General features: G+C 41.9%; 1 protein-coding gene across 1 annotated transcript in view; it reads left to right on the top strand.

Moving 5' to 3' along the window:
* The first annotated feature begins 2,349 nt into the window (after positions 1-2,349).
* The window catches only part of DCTD (dCMP deaminase), a 35,047-nt gene continuing 18,455 nt past the window's right edge, over positions 2,350-18,941 (top strand). The window contains exons 1-3 of the mRNA XM_083367461.1: positions 2,350-2,488; positions 9,766-9,877; positions 13,669-13,804. Of these exons, the coding sequence (XP_083223587.1) occupies positions 2,448-2,488; positions 9,766-9,877; positions 13,669-13,804 (289 nt within the window). The 5' untranslated portion in view covers positions 2,350-2,447. The remainder of the gene's footprint in view (positions 2,489-9,765; positions 9,878-13,668; positions 13,805-18,941) is intronic.

Raw genomic sequence — 18,941 nt, 5'->3', positions numbered from 1 at the left:
AAGCTGATATTTTTTACAGACATTTTAATTCCAAATCTTATTTATTCTAATCTACCATTTTTCACAATATATGATGGATATAAATTAAATAAGCTGAATTATTACATATTCTATTTTAACTGTAATTATATAATCACGCAAAATAGTCTGCTGCACCTATATTTTTAAGGACAACCCATACTTTTGTTGAAGGAAAAGTCTTCATTAGGGTTCAGTCCAAGCCGGGAATAAACAACATGGCGACTGCTTTAGAAAGAAGGTTGTAGTTTATTGAAGAGGAGAGCCAGACAGAAAGATGGCTCTGGAAGAAAAGAGAGAGCACATGTAGTAGGAAGTAGGTGTTTATACCCTCTTGGGCTTTTGTTTGGAGTTGTTTCCTGTTACTGTTTGAGGCTTTGTATTTCCTGTGTCATGTACTTTGACCTGAGTCTGAGTGTGCCCCTTTGGCATTTGTGGGATAATCCTATTATGTCCTGTGTTAAAAGTTTGGGTGGGGTATGTAGATTTTAGATGTCTTTGTCTTCCCAAGCTTCTAGCTGGAGGGCTCCAACCTTCCTGAATGGATTATTACATCTGCATTTCTACAGAGCTGGTTTCTGCTTGGGAGAAGGAGACTTGGGGATATTAAGAAAAACTGGACATGCTTATCTGCCCTCTTTGAGATCCTTTGAGGAAATATAATATTCTGCCCTTTTAATATTTCCTTCTATGTGGGGGGTGACTTCCCACACTTTCTTGTGATCTACATAATCAAAAGCATTTGTGTTATCAATAAATCAAAAGAAATATATTTCAGAATTCTGGTGCCTTTTCCATTATCCACTGGATGTTAGCAATGTCATTTCAGGGTGCTGCTATTCAGTCTTTTGTCATCATTCTATATGGTAGATAATACAGAGCAAGCATTTTTTCTTGATTAAATCAAGAGGGCCCCATTACAGCAACTGGGGATGCATAATCTATTTTATCTTGCATTCTCTTTTTGAAACAGCTAGGTCCTACTTCTGAATGTTGCCACAGATGTGGACATTTCCAGTATAGCCAAGACTTCTTTCTTCTAGTCATAATCAGCATTTAGTAGGGGTACTATATTTAGGTTGCAAAATCCAGAAGATCACTATGTGGGTGCAAAAGGTTTTATAGTATTTTCTACTATCAAGTCATCATCCAGATTTTTGAAGCCTAGCCACAGTACTCATAGCATTTGCTGGCATTTCTCTTTTGACATTTGCCCTCTCAGTTAGAGGTAAAGGTAAATTAATGCAAAGCTGATCTGTTCAAATTAGAAATAATATCACAGTAATACAGGAGCCCCATTCTTCTTACAACTCATTGATTTGGGCAGAAACACCAAGAAGAAGATAACTTCAAATGTAATACTGACACACTGTAGGTACTGTAGCACATTTCAGCACCAAAGATGTAACAGAAGTCAGAGGATGGAGTAAAAAAAAAGATCACCAACTTTAAAACTGAAGTGTTTCTCTGATGCAAGCAGAAATGGTGGATAGTACTGTAAATCAATAATGAAGAAAAAGTCTTTCTCATTTCCTAAATATTTATAGTCATAGTATCTACTCTGTAAAAATTCATACCACTAGATGATACCCCCAAAATTTTATCTTTGCAACTCAAATATGGTAGCCCTACTATAAGTAAGACTTCACTGTCAGTTTCTAAACAACAGGGTCAAACATTTTCCCCCTTGCCTAAGCAACAAAAGTTTTAGCCCAATTCTGTCACCATGTGATAAAGTGATCCTTTTTCTAATGTTTGCAATTGTATGGTTTAGGCTTACAGATCAAATCAGCTGCATACTTGTATAAGGAATGGTCAGGAAGGGAATAGGGTACAATCAAGTGCAATATGCTTGCAAATAACTTATATGGTCCACAAGAGCACAAAACCCGAAAATAAACGATCAAGCTGCTTCACTATTCAATGTAGCCTAAAAAAGGGAAGTCAGATGACTATTCCTACAAGTTCCAAACACCATAGTATTAACTAAAACCACGAGGAATTATGTGGTATAGTCTCTCACTGAAGCTAAATTAAGAATATTCATTGGAGCACATGACATAAAGGCTACTGAAATGATATATGGCTCCATTGTAGTCCTCCATTAAATTAAATTTAAGCGGGTAAAAAAAATCTTAGCCGTCGGCGCCGTACAACTTCCCTTGCGCGACAACTTCCCTGCCGAGATTGTTCGACAGGATCGGCGGAGTAATGCATTCTGGAAAATGTAGTCCGCGAGGACGCTTAGGCCTCCAGTATGTTTGTAGTTTGAGGCAGAATCCAAAGGAGGCGGGGCTTTCCAGTTGGACTTTGTCTTCCTTTCCCGCCAAATCTGACTTCAGTTTTGGCGCCAAGCTGCAAGGCGGATTTCTCTTTTGGGAGACGGACGCCGGTGGGACCGTGATTTGTTCCGACCTGGGTAAAACGCGATGAACGCTGACGGCCAGCTGCGGACCATCTTCCCCAATGGGTAGGGGCACGGGTTGCCGATGGGTTGCGCACTCGCATCACGCTAGTCTCTCTGTTCCCGCTCAGTTGTGTATTCAACCATGGCTGCTTAGATCTCTGCCTTTTCCCCGGCTCCCCTTTTACATACTTGTACTTGCTTGGGTAATTGAATCGGTCTCTCCAAAGCCTACTTAACATACACACATATCCGGGTGAAATCATTTATTCCTTTCTGTGAAACGGGAAACTTTAAATTTCTCCGTTTCTCGTCTTACTATTTTAATGAATTAAATGGAAGCAGTCTCTTCGCTATATTTTATGCAGGCCCCTTTTGATTTTAGATGCCCGCAATGCAGGAGACAGGAGAGAACCAGAAGTGTATTCACAAACACAATAAGGGAAAGGTACATGCGAATCACGGTGTAACCTATTTTGTAGGCTCCCATTTTTTTCTTCATTATTCGAGTTAATGAACAAACCCGGCTTGTTTATGAAGTAAACCTGGCTTCCCAAGTTTATGAAGTAAAACAAAAATCGGGAGAAAGAAATGGTAAGAGCAAAGAAAAAAACAGTCCAGTAAGAAGTAAGCTTATTAATTGGTGAGCCTGGGAGAAAAAAGAATAGCATATGCTGGAGCTGGCATGGCTTGATGGCTGAAACAGTTCTTTTGTTTAACAGTAACATTTCTTTGCAAAACTCAGTTGAAATTCAAATACAAATTTTAAGTAATTGCTGAATGCATTTGATGGCCTACCATTGATTGTTGTGGACAGAGTGACCTTTATTTATATGGTTATAGAGTTCACAGATTATAAAGTAGTATGTAATGTCTTGATTATTACTGAAAATTGAATGACAGAAGGATTTACAATAATTTAGAATTAGAATTTAGAATGGGGGTATCTATTACTCCAACATAATATGACAAGCCAGAAAAATCAGCTCACAATTAGAGCCCACAAGACGATGTTTCGACACCCAGAGGTTAATACAGAAAACTTTATTTAAGTAACTTGCATACATATATGGCTTCCTTTATGTCTGGAGGAAAATCACTTTTCCTGGTTGTGTCTGCTTGGGAATGCAGAGCACAGTTTTGTTGCTCTGCCTGGCAGGAAACCCTGACAAAAGCAATACTTTATGCAGCCTGCTGTTGTCAAATCTAAAAAAAATGTAGTTGTTTGCAACTTGGAGGAAAGGCATTTCCTTCAGTAGGTTAAATTGCTAGTGTTAAGTATTATGTTGCTGGAGTTCTTTGATTTCTGAAAATTTATCTTGTTCAATAACTTTTTTCCAAAAGTCCCTCTATTCTAAAATTAGAGTATTAAAAATTTTTAAAGCATCCTTTACAGATGTAGAATCAGCTTCTTTTAGGTGCAGTACAATAGTAAAGACTCATTTGAAATTTACATAGGGTATGAGATAAATGCATTTAACTAAGCAAAGTTCAGTAAAGTCTATCTTGAATGCTCTCTTTCTATACCTTTGTGGATCTGAAAGACAAGCTTTCAGGAAGAAAATGCCAGTTCTGATTTGCTCTGATCTAAACAAACAAAACAGTGAGAAGGTGGGATGACAGTCCTAAAATTGAGACAAAAGCTCTTCTTCCATATTGGTGAACTCAGAATTTAACCTAACAACTTTAAATGTATTCATATAGTTTTATTTTCAGAATCACTGAGTTTGATTTAGTGGTTAAGGCACCAGCTAAGAAAGCGGGAGATTGTTAGTTTAAGTCCTGCCTTAGCCATTTGGGCCAGTCACTTTCTGTCCAGCCCACCTGATAATTTACAGGGTTGTAATTGTATGTTGAGATATGTTCTTGAATTATTTGTAAAAACAAGGTGGGCTAGAAATAGATAAATAATCTAAAGTAATTTAATCTGAAATTGTATTGCTGAATGTTTATTTTATGAAACATTCGTATCCTATGCTTCAAATTTAAAAAGGAAAGCAAATTGATTGATGCAGTAATTTAAAAAGGATAGATTTTAAGAATTCTGCAAATCAGGCTTGATCCTAAAAAGTGAAGATTTTAGATTTAGCAATTACTGAAATATGTTCTGATGGGGAAATAAGTCTTTTGAATCCAAACATTGTAAAACCTGAAAGACTGAACTCATATTACAGCAATGACTGATTTAATGTCAAGATCAGTTTAAAGATATCAGTTTAAAACTGAGTGTTTAAATTGATCCGCTATCATAAAATAATGAAGAAACAGCCTCATCTTGACTAGCTTTTTATCTAAGTCCAATTTCTAGAGTGTATCTTATATCTTAGTTTATGATAAAGTAATGATTGTCCTTCAGATGAGTCTTCCTAAGGAAAAAATATTGAAAAGCAACATTATTATTGATTTAGTGGAAGGCTTTCTCTTAAAATCAGAGAAGAAATTGCTTCATGAGAAGAATATGTGCCCACTACAGATGTATGGCTTTTTGTTACACTGTGATAGGGTTCATACTACATATTTAACTCTAAAAGCAGATTAACAAAAGATGCCTACACACTACAGCAGATGTTAATATAATGGTCCTATTTACACAACATACTAAAAGTAAACTTGGTTTTACAGGTACTGGACCACAGACTGTCAATTCCATTTTAGCTTAGTCTGTCATGTTATATGAACACAGCTATACAGCTTTTGTTTTCTGGACCAAATTTGGAGATTTTTTTTTGTAGGAGGCATTTGCACAGTGCATATTGAAGATCCTCTGTATCAGACTACTCTGTATGAAGTGAAACTTCCTTTCGGTTTTCAAAGTAATTTTTATAAAGTAACTGACAATGCTAGGCAGAAACTATTTAGGAAATGTTTGGTATGCTTTCTAGTACAATTTTAAGTATGCAGAGATCTAGGAAAAACTAAAAATCCTAGAGCAGATACAGTATATAAAGAACCGATTAATGTACCCAGCCATTTAATCAGAAGGCTGTTCATGTTCACTCATGTGCTAGTTATTTCCTGTTTGGAGTACTGCAAAGTATCTACATCAGATTTCTCTAGAAGACCACTCAGAATGCATTTGTGTGTGTAATTTTGGCTACCCCAGTTCATCTGTGCTGTATTTGCCTGCTGTGTGAACTCCAATGATTCCCAGTTTCTTTCCAGGTGGAATTTGAGATGTAGTTATCTCCTTCAAAGCCTTGAATGACATGAGGCCTTGTTATTTGAGGGATCAATTCTTCCTGAAAACATCTACTTATCCCATTAAATTGGATGGGGTAGGTTTGCTCCAGATTGCTCTACAGCAGACGTGTGAAACTCAAGGACTGTGGGCTGATCTGGCTGGTGATGTGCTTAGATCTGGCCTGCAAGCAAATTAAGAGAAGGAGGTAATTGAATATGTAGCAGGGGAGGGGGTGAATTGAAGCTGTGGCAGAGAGGCTTGGGGGAGAGTCAGCTGGAGCTACGGTGTTGCTGGGGCGCTGCTGAGCTGATCAGGGTGGTCAGCATCCGCACACAGTCTTGGGGGGGGGGAAAGTCAGCTGGAGCTGCAGGGCTGCTGGTGTTTAGTGGGGTCCCCAGAATCAGTAGACGCAGCTGCAGTTGATAAGTGCTACATGAAAAGGCCAGCCGGGCAGTGAGTGAACGCATGGGGGAGAAAAGGATATAAAAGGAGGGGTTTGGGCGGGAAGAAGGAGGAGACAAAATGATAGGGAGGAGAGGAGAGGCTTCTTTGGGGCAAGCCTGAGGGAGAAAAGGGGACAGCAACTGGCCCTTTGAGGGCAATCATAATGCTAATGTGGCCCTCAAAGAAATTAAGTTTGATGCCCTTACTCTACAGTATTGACTGTTGTCATCTAGCAAGACCTTTTCTGTAGCATATCTACCCTAAGGAGCAACTTCCCCCTGACATGGAAGGCTCCTACCTTCTTTGTCTTCCCCAACCCTTAATTAAGAAGTGGCTTTTCCCTTAGGAGTTGAGCCAGCATGGGAAGTGACACCACTTGTTTTTCCAATACAGAATTTTCTAGTAAATAGGCTTGTTTGGGGACCAAAGTTTATGTTTGGGGAAAGCAGAGCTCACTGTGCAGTAGGAAAAATCCATCATTATGTTTATATGCATCTTTCAATTTAATTGTAAGTATTGCCTATCATGTTCTTAAAAACCTTCGGTGACTTTGGTGCTCTCAAATCAGATTCAACTTCTGGTTAGTGTGAGGACAAATGCTCATCATCTAAATCTATTTTTAGTATAGTCTTTAGGCAAAGACAAAATATCAGGATAATAATTTTAATTTTTTTAAAAAAAAATCAGATTTTTTTGGTTTAAATAGTTTTTTTTTATTTTTCTCAAATTTATTTTAATGAAATGTTTTTGGAGTAAAAATCTAAATATAGTTTTCTATTTAAGATACATTAATAATTTAGTTTATTCAGTATGAAATGGAGCTTAGTTATATAGCATGAGGCTGTATATTCTGCAATATTTACATTTTTTGTAAACTCATTCAATGAATCCAAGCTCTGCAAGCTGAGATAACATGCACTGTATTGATTTGTTGTTGTTAGCTGTGAAGTCGTGTCCGATCCATCGCGACCCTATGGACAACGTTCCTCCAGGACTTCCTGTCCTCTACCAGCTTCTGGAGTCCATTTAAGCTCACACCTACTGCTTCAGTGACTCCATCCAGCCATTTCATTCTTTTGTGGTCCCCTTCTATTGCCCTCAATCTTTCCCAGCATTAGGCTCTTCTCCAGTGAGTCCTTCCTTCTCATTAGGTGGCCAAAGTATTTTAGTTTCAACTTCAGGATCTGGCCTTCTAAAGAGCAGTCAGGGTTGATCAGGACTGACCGGTTTGATCGCCTTGCAGTCCAAGGGACTCGCAGGAGTCTTCTCCAGCACCATAGTTCAAAGGCCTCAATTCTTTGGTACTCAGCCTTTCTTATGGTCCAACTTTCACTGCCATACATTGCCACGGGGAAGACCATAAGTTTGACTATACACACTTTTGTTGGCAGGGTGATGTCTTTGCTTTTTAGTGTGCTGTCTAGATTTGCCATGGCTTTTCTCCCCAGGAGCAAGCGCTTTTAATTTCTTGGCTGCAGTCCCCATTTGCTGTGATCTTGGAACCCAGGAAAATAAAATCTGTCACTACCTCCATTTCTTCCCCATCTATTTGCCAGGAATTGAGGGGGCTGGATGCCATGATCTTAGTTTTCTTAATGTTAAGTTTCAAGCCAACTTTTGCACTCTCCTTCTTTACCAGCAACAAGAGGCTCTTTATTTCTTCTTCACTTTCTGCCATTAGAATGGTATCATCTGCATATCTTAGGTTGTAGATATTTCTCCCAGCAATCTTAATTCCAACTTTTGATTCATCTAGCCCTGCCTTTCCAATGATGTGCTCTGCATATAGGTTAAATAGGCAGGGCGACAGTATAGAGCCTTGCCGGACTCCTTTCCCAATTTTGAACCAATCAGTGGTTCCATGTCCAGTTCTCACTGTTGCTTCTTGACCCGCACTGTATTGATACATTCACACAATTTCACAGTAACCATGAGATAAATCATAAAACAAAGTTCAGGAATATCCCTTTATCCCATTTTTTGCAAATCTATGTATACTACAAACTGTATGATTGTTTGAAAAGAAATGCATCTGTACCAGGCTCTAAATATTTTAATTAAAAGAATTTGAATAGTTTTCCAACTATGTGTGATTAGCCTATTAACCTAAAATCGGTTCTGATATCACTGTTTTACTAACCTGACAGCTTATTATTCTAAATAGGAAACCTTCATTTTTTTTGCAGATAATAATATTAAAGATTCTAACTACCAGCAAGAGTGAGTCCTTACATTTAAAGAGCATCTATTATTTCAGATCCATCATGGCAGCGCCTGTTAGCGGGCATCCACTCACCTGCTGCCTGCCATGTCCCTCACCTTGTTGCGTCACTGCCGCATCACCAGCAGTCCCATTAAAGTGAATAGGACTGTTGGTGAGTCAACAACGGGTCAGAGGAGGAGCCACTGAGGGACACAGATGACATTGAGTTGATTTAAATCAAGCCTTTTTGCTAGTGATTTCAATTGTGATTTAAATCGACTTAATTTAAGTCAAATCCTTGCAATTCAGCTCAGTAGGATTTTAAATGAGTTTCTGTTCTCTAAGATGAAAAATCTATGTAGATGTTTTCTAAAGATCAGTAAATGAAAGAGGTATTAATATTAACATGGGAGAAATGTTAATGGATATAAAACCTGCAAACTGGATTTTAGATACTAGAGTTTGAATGGTCTCAAATGAGTTTGGCTTTCAGGAGAGTTTGCATTAAATGATAGGGTTTTTTTTAGAGTTGGAAGAATATGGCTGCTCACACTGTAGAGTGCAGGCAGAATTTGAATGAGTATAAATATGTACTTAGGTTTTTATGTCTAGAGCATGAATAGCAAAATATTTCACAAGTCATAACCCACTTTCAATTCTCAGGAAACCTCTATTTATTTATCTAGAGAATTAGAAAATAGCGCACATGGATTATTCTCTTTGAAAGAATATAATGCTTTGGAAAAATGAGTTTATTTAAATGCTGCTTTTGGGGGTCATTGTTCTACCTGCTTATTCATGTTTGCTAAAATGCAAAGTAAAAAAGGCCTATTATTAGACTCTACCACAAAAGCAGTCAAAATAGAACACTTGACTTCTGACATTGGATTATATGTTATCAACATGGCACGAGAGGTATAATTGAAAATCATTATTAACAAGCATTGACCCTGCAAGAATATTCAGCAAAAAGATATTTCATTTTCAGTGGTTATTTTTAGCTGTAACAAATGAAACTGCATCAGATTCTTGCTGTAAGAATAGCTGGTAGAGGGTATCTTTATTCAGACAACTTAATGTCACTAATGTTGGGGCAAGTAAGGTAACCTTTTCCATATTTTTCCAAAGAAGATAATATTGAGGGATAGATAATAGTTAATACTGCATGACTTAAACACTATAAATTGCAGTTTTAAATGAGATAATTCAGTCTCCTTTTGGCCTTTTGGTCTGAAAAGTAATGTTCGTAAGCCACTAGGCAAATATAAAACAGCAATATTTCTAACTATTAAAGTTTTGATTTGAATCTGTAACCTTCAAGGTCAGATTCTGCTCTTTTAGTTGTACTTAATTAAACTCTGGTGCCACTCTTCTGTATGGCAATAATTGACTTATTTCTACAGATTCAAACACTGAAGTCAAAGTGTATCTTGTACAGGTTTTCATTTTCTTTTAAAAAAATCTTAGTTCATGTAAACCACAACCATTTATTGTCACTTTGTGTAATTTCTATAGATATGCTTGTGAGATGACCTGTAAAAAACGAGATGATTACTTGGAGTGGCCTGAATATTTCATGGCTGTAGCATTCTTGTCAGCACAAAGAAGCAAGGATCCAAATTCTCAGGTAGGAAGATGGCATTTGGGCAGGCTAAGATAAAGCAACGAAGCTGAAGTCTTAGGCAAACTATCCTTGGAATAATCACATTGAGTTGAATTCATTTGGGTTTATTTCTGAATAGGCATACTATACAATGTTAGTCTTTGGCCATCCAAAACAGGGCTCTTCAACCTTTTCACCCATTGTACCACTTTTAAGATATGGCAACATCCGAGTACCACCAGTCACCTACCAAGGTGTCAAAAACTGGATGACCAAAAAAGAAAAGAAAAAAGTGATGAAGTACAGGTAGTCCTCGACTTACAACAGTTCGCTTAGTGACTGTTTGAAGTTACAATGGCACTGAAAAAAGTGCCCCCCAAGCCACAGCCAAGCAAGACACCTGCCTGCCTGGCAGCGCTCTTCCTCCTGTCTGAGATTTTCATTGTTGTGAGCATTTCTGTTGAGGATTGGCAGCGGGGGTGGGGTGGGGAGTGTTTTTATTTCCCCCGTCTCCTGGGTGGTTGCAGCAGGTTTTGGTCACTTCACATGACCCTGGGAGACTGTGACCGTCATAAATATGAATTAGTTACCAAGCATCTGAATGTACCGTATTTTTCAGACCATAAGACGCACCAGACCATAAGACGCACCCAGTTTTTAGAGCAGGAAAACAAGAAAAAAAATCTTTCTCCTTCTCTCTCTCTCCCTCTCTTTCTCTCTCTCTCTTTCTCTCCCTCCCTCTCCCATTGTTCCTTCCTTCCTTCCTTCCTTCCTTCCTTCCTTCCTTCCTTCCTTCCTTCCTTCCCTCCCTCCCTCCCTCCCTCCTTCTTTGTCCTTCCCTCTCTGCATTAGAGCAGTACCTGCGGAGGCGGCCCTGCAGCCCGGCTTTCTCTTGCAGAAAGCAAGCTGAAACGGAGTGAGGGAGATTGCCAGAAATGCGAATCGGCCGATCTCGCGCTCCTGCAAACTCCCTCGCTTGGTTTCAGCTTCCCTTGCTACAAGAGAAAGCAAGCTGAAACGGAGTGAGGGAGATTGCCAGAAATGCGAATCGGCCTATCTCGCGCTCATGCAAACTCCCTCGCTCGGTTTCAGCTTCCCTTGCTACAAGAGAAAGCAGGCTGAAACGAGGCAGATTGCAGCAGCGCGAGATCAGCCGATTCGCATTCCTGGCAATCTCCCTCACTCCGTTTAAGCCTGCTTTCTCTTGTAGCAAGGGAAGCTGAAACTGAGCGAGGGAGAGTGCAGGAGCGTGAGATTGGCGTTTTTCAGCACGTGTCGATTCGTGCTCCACTTGCAGAGGTTGGGGCTGGCCATACGGATCACCTTCGGACCATAAGATGCACCCTCGTTTCCCCCCCCCACTTTTGAGAAGAAAAGTTAAAGATTAAGATTCTGGTAGATCTTAATCCATTTTATACAAGCAGTTTTAAATGATGAGGTTTTAAATATTTGTTTACAGATAAGATATGATATGGGAAGATTTTTTTTGTTGTGATTTTAGAAAAATTGATAAGTTACTGTGATGAAAGTAAAGGAAAGACATATGAAACATTTATTTGATTAAATTTAAAATGTGTGTTGGGTTTTGGTAACTGAATAGATTTTTACTGGTTAGGACTGAATGGTGAAGCTATAATTTGTTTATAGATAAGAGATAAGATGAGAAGAAGAGATCTTTTATGTGCATGTTAGAGAAGGTGATAAGTTCCTGAAATTTAGTTGTCTTGATAAAAGAGGAAGCTATTTGTCTTTTTTACACACACACACACACACACACACACACACACACCGTATATATATACCGTATATACTTGAGTATAAGCCGAATTTTTCAGCCCACTTTTTGGGCTGAAAAATTCCACTTCGGCTTATACTCCAGTCAACAAAAAAAAATTACCGAGGACTTGTGCGCGGCCGAGGCTTTGGTGCTTCCGGGATCGCGCGCACCTCTCCCAAGCCACCGCCGTCCGCAGACCTGCCGAAGTTTGGGGAGGTTTGGGGAGGTGCGCGCGCACCTCCCCAAACCTCCCCAAACGTCGGCAGGTCTCCGGACCTTCGTGCCCTGCCTGCCTGCTTCTTTCCGCTGCGGAAAGAAGCAGACCTCCGTGCCCTGCCTGCCTGCTTCTTTCCGCTGCGGAAAGAAGCAGACCTCCGCGCCCTGCCTGCCTGCTTCTTTCCGCTGCGGAAAGAAGCAGACCTCCGCGCCCTGCCTGCCTGCTTCTTTCCGCTGCGGAAAGAAGCAGACCTCCGCGCCCTGCCTGCCTGCTTCTTTCCGCTGCGGAAAGAAGCAGACCTCCGCGCCCTGCCTGCCTGCTTCTTTCCGCTGCGGAAAGAAGCAGACCTCCGCGCCCTGCCTGCCTGCTTCTTTCCGCTGCGGAAAGAAGCAGACCTCCGCGCCCTGCCTGCCTGCTTCTTTCCGCTGCGGAAAGAAGCAGACCTCCGCGCCCTGCCTGCCTGCTTCTTTCCGCTGCGGAAAGAAGCAGACCTCCGCGCCCTGCCTGCCTGCTTCTTTCCGCTGCGGAAAGAAGCAGACCTCCGCGCCCTGCCTGCCTGCTTCTTTCCGCTGCGGAAAGAAGCAGACCTCCGCGCCCTTTCCGCAGCGGAAAGAAGCAGGCAAGCAGGGCTCGGAGGTCTGCTTCTTTCCGCAGCGGAAAGAAGCAGGCAGGCAGGGCACGGAGGTCCGGAGACCTGCCGACGTTTGGGGAGGTTTGGGGAGGTGCGCGCGCACCTCCCCAAACCTCCCCAAACTTCGGCAGGTCTCCGGACGGCGGCGGCTTGGGAGGTGCGCGCGATCCTGGAAGCACCGAAGCAAGTCCTCGGTAAGCTCCGGGCGGTCACTTGCTTCGCGTCTCCTGAGGGAAGGGGGGGCGACTGGAGCGGGCGTGTTTCCTCGCCTGCTGGGCGCCGCGATTTGCCCGGGGAACGCGCGGGCCCCGAATGGCAGCGTGGAGCGAGGAAGCGGACAGCCAGGGCTTCCCCGAGAGCCGCGGCCACACAGGGTATTCCTGTTTATTCAGGCTTGCAAAATGGCGGATCGAGCCTCTGCTGGCGGCAGAGGCTTGCAGAGCGCGGATCCAGCCTCCGCCGGCGGCGGAGGCTTGTAGAACGGCGGATCGGCTTATACTCGAGTCAACAACTTTTTCCAGTTTTTGGGGGTGAAATTGGGGGTCTCGGCTTATACTCGAGTTGGCTTATACTCAAGTATATACGGTATATGTAATTTTGCAGTTGTGCTTGCAATTGTAACTTCTTAGCAGGCTTGAAAAGCCATCATATACAATGCATTGTATACATGGATGAAAATCAAATAGGCTGTCTATGCAGTTAAAATACCAACTTTTAAGGCACATTGAGATAACCTGAACCTCTAATGCTAGAGGTGCATGAATTCAGGTAGGCGTGCTCCAGGTTCCATGGAGTAAACAGTGTCATTTTAGGGAAACTAGGAAGTGCACCTACTGTGTTATAGCTCTTCCTCTCTCATCCCAAGATTCATGTGACTCCCAATCTTTTGAAAATTGTTAAAAGATCTGATTGTTCTCTGGGCCTTGAGATACAGTAGGTGATTGTGGAGCCTCATATAGTTAACAGTTGGTTTGTAGCTGGTGTTCTGTTCTTCACTTTGGCTGTCAGCACCCATAAATTAATATAATATCATTTGGATAATGTTGAGTAAGACAGCATGGAATTGGGCAGTCTCAAAATTCAATAAATTTGATACATCAATTAATATTTCTGCATCTTACCTTTCTGATCATAGTCAACGGGTATATGGATCACAGTAGTGAAACAGTTAACTAGATGTTCTGTTTTAGGTTGGTGCTTGCATTGTGAATTCAGAAAACAAGATTGTTGGAATTGGATACAATGGAATGCCTAATGGATGCAGTGATGATCTTCTGCCTTGGACAAGAACAGCAGATAATAAACTCAACACAAAATATCCCTATGGTAAGAAATAAAAGATTAAATTAGGTCTTTATTTTTCCTGACGGAAACAGAAGGCAATATATTGCCTGAGGTGCCTCTCTCCTTTCAGGCAGGATCAAAGAATTTTACTTTAAGGCTCCTACATGGCAGCAGTGAGCAATCTCCCAAATATTTTCTTTCTGTTTTTAAGCAGACTGCTACAAAAACTCTAAATTAAACTTTTTCCTTTCTAAATTTCTGTGGATTTTTTTTCCTTTTCTATTCCTATAAGACTTTCCCTGGACACAGCAAAAGCCTCAGGTAGTTGCGACTGCCATTCTTAAGGCTGGGGTTTTTTTTGACAATCACTTTACCAGAATAAGTACTCACCCAGGTGGTTTTCACTCATTCTTGCCCAAAGGACCATTTTTTATACCTGTTCAGGAAGTGGAATTATGGGGCTATCCCCAAGGACCCAAGGGATTAGGGCATAATTAATGCTTTTTTATTGACTTCAAACTGGACTAATGTAGTTGAAAAAAAATTTCAGTGAACTTTCCCCTTCCAAGTTCAGTGCTTCCTCATCTCTCTAGGTCTTTGAAAAGTGATCTTCCCTCCAATCAACCTGGCATTATGGCTGAGCATAGGGCAGTCACCATGCGCAGACTTTTTTAGCTCAAGATCTAATATATAATCCTTGTCAGGCACAGACCTTCTGGCAAGTTGTTAGATTTTGACTGTAACCAGGTATAGTTACTTCTGCGGAAAGATAAACAGACATCTTGCATTCAGCCATGTCTGGCTTTTCATATATTCGCATAGATACCCAGACAGATTCTTTGTGCTAGATAGCGGATAAGAGAAGCAAGGATTGGGAATTACTTTCTCATAGGAGAATGCACTTGTAGAAGAAGAAGGGGTTGTTGAACAGGCATTAGAAGTGGACTCCCAGAAAACAACTGCGAATAGAAATAACCATTATAAGGAGAACTGTAATGGAGGAGACCTGATGGCTGGCCCAAGCTAGACACTCATGACAATTGAAGATTTGCTGTTTTAGTATACAGAAATGCTGGCTGATACACCGAAACTAACTGAAGTTGTCCTGAAGTAGGATGTTCTATCAGTCAATCTGAAAGAGAAAGATGAGAGGCTAATATTTTATCCTGCCTTCATCTCTACAATAGAATTTAAATAGATAACAAAGTACAGGTAGTCCTCGAGTTACAAGTGTAGTGGAGCCTGCCCATTCCACTCATAACTCAAAAACTCGTAGAGTGAATCTAGTTCGAGATATGAGATCACGCCTTTGCTTGTTAAAAAGCACGCAGCTCATTAAGTGAACATGAGGTATCTCAGGGTGAGAAAGACCATGGAGGGCCTAGTGCTGGAACAGGCCCCCAAGGGCTCCCTGACCCACTAAGATACTGCATGCTTCCCCTTCCCTTCCTGCTGCGCCGGACTCACCTGGAAAAGATCTGTTTCCTCTCTGCTGCAGCTCTGGGCTCCAGAGGTGTTTTCCAGGCTGCTGCTGCCTGGATTTGAGGTTGGGGAACGCTTCCTTGCACCACCCGTGGCCCGATCCGGGCTTTGAAGGCTTTTTCCAGGCCTGATCGGGCCACGGGGGGGGGGGCTGCAGAAGTGTTCCCCGGCCTCAAATCTGGGCGGCAGCAGCTTGGAAAACACCTCTGGAGCCCGAATCGGGGGGAATGGAAGCCTTCCCCAGCCTCAAATCTGGGCGACAACAGCCTGGAAATGGCCTGTGGAGCCGCAATCCAGCCTCCAGAGGCACGTGGAAGCGTCCTCCAGCTTTGTTTCCATTCTCTGTTGCAGAGAACAAAGGCCGAAAGTACCATGAGATCACGCGAGATCAGTAGCATGAGATCTTGCCCGATTGATCTTGAGTGATCTTGTGTTACTTTAGGCCTCCATTCTCTGCAAACACACTGAAGGCCTGGAGCAGCCAAGGAAGCAAAGGATCTCGATCTTCGCAGGGTGAGTACTGAAGGCCTGGTGCCTAGGGAGACCTGGGGCAGGGAAGGGTGAATGTTGCAGAGCCACTGCGGTCACTCGTAAGGACAAACGACTGCTGTGGTGCTGCAATATTCGTAACTTCGGGACTTGCTTGTAAGCACTAGGGGGCGCTCATCACATAACTTTGAACGAGCATTAAGTGAATGGGGATTACCTGTAATTAGATGCACTGATGATGTTACGTAGTTGGATAATGAAATGACTTCAAGAAAATGACCAAGCTCAGAGCACTAAGGATCCTACAGTTTAACCTAGTGCTACAAATATTCTCTCCTAAAGTCGTTAGAAATAGCCATGTTCTGTGTGTGTGTGTGTGTGTATTTATGTATATATATGATTGAAATTGAACAGTAATAACAACATTCTCATGGGCACTTTAAAAAGTAAAGTAGTGGTGTTAGCAAGAATTGAGCATTGGAATGCACTTGGTTAATTTTTAATTCTGCTTGTAGAATTAGAATGGGGGAAAACAAAATTAATGCCAGCGGTTCTGATATGCTTTCATAATCAATGGGGGAAAAGAATCCAAAAGAGCTGCTTTGGGTCTGTGTCCTAATGAAATCCTAGGTTTCCACAGGAATATACCCTATGACAAAACATTGGCAGTAGTGGGAGTTAGTTGACCAAAGTGTATGATCATCCTGTTAGTTCTCAGTGGTTTTTGTTACCCTGGAATAGGGGTGTCAGACTGCCGGCTGGATGCATCATGCGGAAGCCGCGCCCACCCCATTGCTGGCAATGGCAAAACCATCCCGATACGTTGCACGACGTCACGTGACGTTGCGAGTTTGACATGTCTGTGCCTGGAACAACAGAAGAGGCCCACATTCAAGGTAACTGTTACCTTCTACAGGGCACAGATTATCCTACACTTACCATCCTTCTGCCATTTTCACTTGAGATTTTGTAGCACAAGTTGACTGGTTAAATTCCTTTTCTATTGATGATTTATTATATTTTAGTGAGCCTTTTTTGCTGCAGTATTTATGCTTATGCCTGTTTTTCTTCCACTTCAACCTTGTGTAGTTCTTTCTGGTGTTCTTTATCAGTCCCTTGAGTCTGGAGATTGTTCTCTACTGCCATCTGTGGACCATAGAATAAAATACTTTTATCCTACATACCAAAGAGGAAAAGTAGTCCAGCTGTGAATACTCTCCATGGTAGGAAAAGTAATTGCATGGCAAGTTCAGTTTTCTGTTGTGTTGTTCTTAATTTTTTGGGGGGGTTAGGGTTAGGGTCCCATCTTTTATATTATTTGGTGTGTCTGACATTTAGATTTTTGGACTAAAATAATATTACTAACTATTCAGAGATAATGGCTTTGCTTCAATGAATACTGCCCATCTAACCTCGATGTGCTTTGATTTCTTGCTGTATTGACTGGTCTGTTACCTATGCGTCTGTTTCATCCTTCTGTCAAGAGTAATTTAAGAATGTCTACCGTATTTTCCGGCGTATAAGACGACTTTTTAACCTATGAAAATCATCTCAAAAGTTGGGGGGTCGTCTTATACGCCCAGTCATCTTATACGCCAGAAAATCAGCGAGCCCGGGAAGGCACGCCCTCCCCTCTCACTGTGGAGGAAGCAGGGCAGGTTGGCGTCTGGCGGGAGCCGGCAGGGCAGTCCTGCACACGCGTGTGCTCCCTGGCTGTTAAGGAGCACTCCTTAGAAGCCGGGGAGTGCGCGCGTGTGCAGGACTGCCCTGCCGGCTCCCGCCTGACGCTCTTCCCTCTTGAGGCAGCATCCCCGAGGACTCCTTAGGAGCCGGGGAGCGATGCTGCCTCAAGAGGGAAGAGCGTCAGGCGGGAGCCGGCAGGGCAGTCCTGCACACACGCGCACTCGCCGGCTGCTAAGGAGTGCTCCTTAACAGCCAGGGAGCACACGCGTGTGCAGGACTGCCCTGCCGGCTCCCGCCAGACACCAACCTGCCCTGCTTCCTCCACAGTGAGAGGGGAGGGCGTGCCTTCCCGGGCTCGCTGATTTTCCGGCGTATAAGACGAAAAATCTTGAAAATCATCTCAAAAGTTGGGGGGGGGTCGTCTTAAACGCCCAGTCGTCTTATACGCCGGAAAATACGGTACTCAAGATTTGAAGGAAAAAAAAATCATGTTATGACAAAACTACATTCATGCGAAGGATGTCATTCCTAATATTCTTAAAATCCAAGGCGAACATCCCATTCATCCTGGATAACATTGATGTATAAATTAAAGCTTTACAGCATTTTGGACCCAATTCCAAAGATGCCATTCAAGTCTCCAAGTCTTTAAAGGAGTCTTGTCTTTCCCTAAGGTTACCTGGGAACTATGGAAACTTTCCAAAATATGTTTCTGGAATTTAATCCAAATTGACTTCTGGTATAATTTTTGTGCTTCTGATTTGCATGTTCTTCATTTTTAAAGGACATATTATTTTATTTTGTTGGTTTGTTTTGAAATCCAAACTTTCTTTGTTCTTGGATTGCTGCGGTTATTAGTACTGTTACAAATCTGTACTGGATGAGACAGGGCACCTAAATATTTATGTCTGGAGGACATCTCTGGCATTTTCAGAGCATTAAGGTGTATTGCCCAAAATTGGTTGCCATAATGACAGTTGACTAGGCCTGTGCAAAATTATTTTGGGTTCAACATGGTTCTACCTACAAGTTTCCCAAATGGTTCATCATAATGCAAAGTTATGATGTTTATCTCAAATCCATTAACTTAAAGAATGTGTACAAAATCTGGGATCCATTAAACCTGTGTAACTGAAATTTCAAGGATCTTCACACTAGTTCTATTTGCAAAGTTGTAGCCACTATACCAGGGGTAGGCAACCTCGGCTCTTTTATGAGTCATGGACTTCAACTCCCAGAATTCCTGAGCCAGCATAGGAATTCTGGGAGTTGAAGTCCATGACTCATAAAAGAGCCGAGGTTGCTTACCCCTGCACTATACCATCACTGCAGTTAGCTTCCAACCATGTGATTGTGATTTCCAATGCTCCCTGCCAGTTTCCCACAAGGAAAGTCAATGGAGAAACTGATTGGAAGTCATTCCCGCTCCCCAATTTTTTTGTCCACCCATGGTCATCCCGCTTCTCTGTTTAGGTAAGGAAATATCTCTGAAAGGATGACCCATCAGATCATGGATTTTTTAATG

Source organism: Vipera ursinii (assembly GCF_947247035.1).
Source record: "Vipera ursinii genome assembly, chromosome: 7".
Classification (NCBI taxonomy): domain Eukaryota; kingdom Metazoa; phylum Chordata; class Lepidosauria; order Squamata; family Viperidae; genus Vipera; species Vipera ursinii.
Note: the sequence above shows the minus strand (reverse complement) of the source record. Positions and strands in the feature narration are given on the sequence as shown.